At 40.9% G+C, this 2,782-nt stretch overlaps 1 protein-coding gene across 1 annotated transcript; it reads left to right on the plus strand.

The window, feature by feature from the left end:
* The first annotated feature begins 649 nt into the window (after positions 1-649).
* LOC143563614 (transcription factor TCP19-like) lies at positions 650-1,829 on the plus strand. Its single transcript, XM_077051111.1, has one exon. It carries the CDS (start codon positions 822-824, stop codon positions 1,827-1,829), a length of 1,008 nt encoding a protein of 335 aa, XP_076907226.1. The 5' UTR covers positions 650-821.
* The last annotated feature ends 953 nt before the right edge of the window (positions 1,830-2,782 follow it).

Raw genomic sequence — 2,782 nt, forward strand, 5'->3', positions numbered from 1 at the left:
TAGTGTGTCATAAAATACATAAAGTGACAACAATAAAAATCAAATAATTATATGTGTGTTAAAACTAGCTTTTCATAGGGTTTAAAATCAAATAACTACTTTTTAAGTAGGGTGCAAAGAATAAAGCTGCTCACGAGTTACTTGATTTCGAATCGACAAAATTTTGAAACTAGCTGAGCCTTTTCAAGCTTGACCGAGCCGAGCCTCAAATAAAGCTCGTTTAGTTATTGAGGCCGAGCTCGAGTTGCGTGTAGGAAACTAGAATAGGGTCGTCGAACTTTAACTAGTCTTGTGTATTTTATAATCTTTGCATCTTTTGGACTTCTATGTATTTAATTTCACACTACACAGTTGAACTTAAGCTAAGCTTTGGCTCGTTTAATGTACTAAACGAGTTCGAGTCAAGCTTAGGATCATTTTAAGTTTTTTTTTCTTCACAAAATATATAAACAAAAAGTTTAAAATGTATATATTTTAACTAATAATAACGAGCTGATTCCAAGCTGGAAAATCAACTCACGGATCTTGAGCTCAAGCAGTCGTATGTCAAAACGAGCCAAACTCGAACCTAATCAACCTCGGGCTTGATTACACCCTTACTTTTAAGTATAACAAATTATAGCATTAAAGGAAAATTATATTTTTTATAACAAAGATTTTTATCATAGGTGATAAACATCCAAAGAGTTCTAGTCTTCTAGATAGTATGCTCTTTCAACTTTACAACACATTGTAACACTCGTTGTTAATGATGTAATAATATTTGGGTTGGGCATTTGATCAAACACCTTTGGTACCATTTGTCCCCACATTATCAAAGAATGGCCTTGTTATTTGTATGGTGGTCCAATTCTTGGCCCCAATACTCACCCATTCACCATCATTTACCCAATCCCACATCTTCTCTTTCTTTCTTGAATTTAGAGAATCGAAACCAAACCAAAAATCGAAACTTTTTCACATCTTTTCAATCCCATCTCCAGTTCTGCACCACCATGTCCTCACCGCCGCCATCACCACCACCGTCAGTTCCTTTAATCCAACTAAAGAAAGAAACTGTATTGGAAGAAGAACAGCATCAACAGCTGTTGTCCCAACAAAACCAACCGCTGTTGTTGCCACCTCATCCTTCTTCCCCGCCCCTCTCTACTGCGCCACAGCCAGCGCAGTCTTCCAAACGGTCCTCCACCAAGGACCGCCACACAAAAGTGGAGGGTCGGGGAAGAAGGATCCGAATGCCCGCGACATGCGCGGCGCGGGTATTCCAGCTCACCAGAGAGCTCGGACACAAATCCGACGGCGAAACAATCCAGTGGCTCCTACAACGAGCCGAACCATCCATAATTGCCGCCACCGGTACCGGTACCATCCCCGCAATCGCCACGACAGTAAACGGCACTCTAAAAATCCCCACCACCTCCACCGCCACCACCAATACCAATAATAAAAGAAAACTCCCATCCGATTTCGACATAAACCGAACCGGAACCGGAACCGGAACCGAAAACGTAAATACCACCTCCGCCACCGTCACCGCCACCGTATTCGCTCCTATCACAACCACCACCGCCACACACCCTCAATCTTTAGTACCGGTATGGGCGATACCGGTTAACGGAACGACGGCGTTTTGGGCGTTTCAACCACCCGCAACGCCATTCGTAAACTTATCCGCCGCCCCGATTTCATTCCTCGCCACCGGAGAAAATAAACCAAAAATGACGAATGTCACACCTACTGCCAGCTCCACTTCCACCACCGGTACTCAACTAGTGAGCAACAGCAAAGAGTTTCATTTCATTCAGACAACAAATAGTCCAACACCTTAACAACTAGTTTTCAACAAGTCATGTGTTTGTTCATCTTCCTCAATAATAATAATAATAATAATATTTTTTAATTTTGTTTATCATGTGTGAGCACGTGAGTGAAGAGTGGGGTCTAAAAGGTGGGCAGGCATTGGGGTCTACGGTAAATGTGGTGGGGTCCATGTTAGGGGGCCGTGGGGCCCAGTAAAGGACCACAGATGGTGGAAAGTGGGCCAGTGGGTTTTAAAAACCGTTGATTTTATGCGCGTTAAAGTGGGGCCGGGCTTACGGTGGGCCTGCGAAGCATACGGCAACGAAGTCTGCCATGCGTTTTATTCGGGATGGCTTTATAATACTTTGTAGGGCTTTGACACGTGGGTGTTTTACATTGGTTGGGTGTTGTTTTTAAGTTTTTAGTTTTTTTTTTAATATTATTTTAGTGGGTCCATATTTAGATGCACGCGGGGTAGTCTAGTCTAGTGCTCCTCCACCCACCTAGTCTTGTATTCCTTGCTTTAGTGACTTGTACTTTATGCGGTTAAGTATGTACGATCTTCAAAAGTCAATTTTAGAACCTTACACCCGGAATGTTTTTAACTTTTTATAATTAAGCTAAAAATAGGGGTGCAAACGAGTCGAGTTTTATCAAGCTTGTGACTTAAATATATCTTGTTTTGTTAACGGGGTGAACTTGAGTTTTATATGAGAAGCTCTTTTAAGCTTGTCGAGTCTTACGAGCGTTTGTATTTTTTTAGTTATATCTATTTTGGATTTCTATGTTTTAATTTCACGTTTCTCGACTGACCCCGAGCTTTAGAAAAAAGGTTTGAAATGAGTTGAGCTCGAGTGATTCAAGTAATGTTAAAGTTTTTATAACCTAGTGATAGTATATAAATTTTTTGAATGTCTTCTAACATTATAGCATAGATGAACAATTTTTCAAAGTTAATGACACGATAACATTATAGCATAGA

This window comes from Bidens hawaiensis, unplaced genomic scaffold (assembly GCF_021521415.1).
Source record: "Bidens hawaiensis isolate Kalapana, Puna unplaced genomic scaffold, B.hawaiensis_p1.1 tig00021501_1, whole genome shotgun sequence".
NCBI lineage: Eukaryota > Viridiplantae > Streptophyta > Magnoliopsida > Asterales > Asteraceae > Bidens > Bidens hawaiensis.

Coding starts and splice junctions, on each gene's coding strand:
- LOC143563614 (XM_077051111.1), top strand. CDS start 822: ATGGCCTTGTTATTTGTATGGTGGTCCAATTCTTGGCCCCAATACTCA.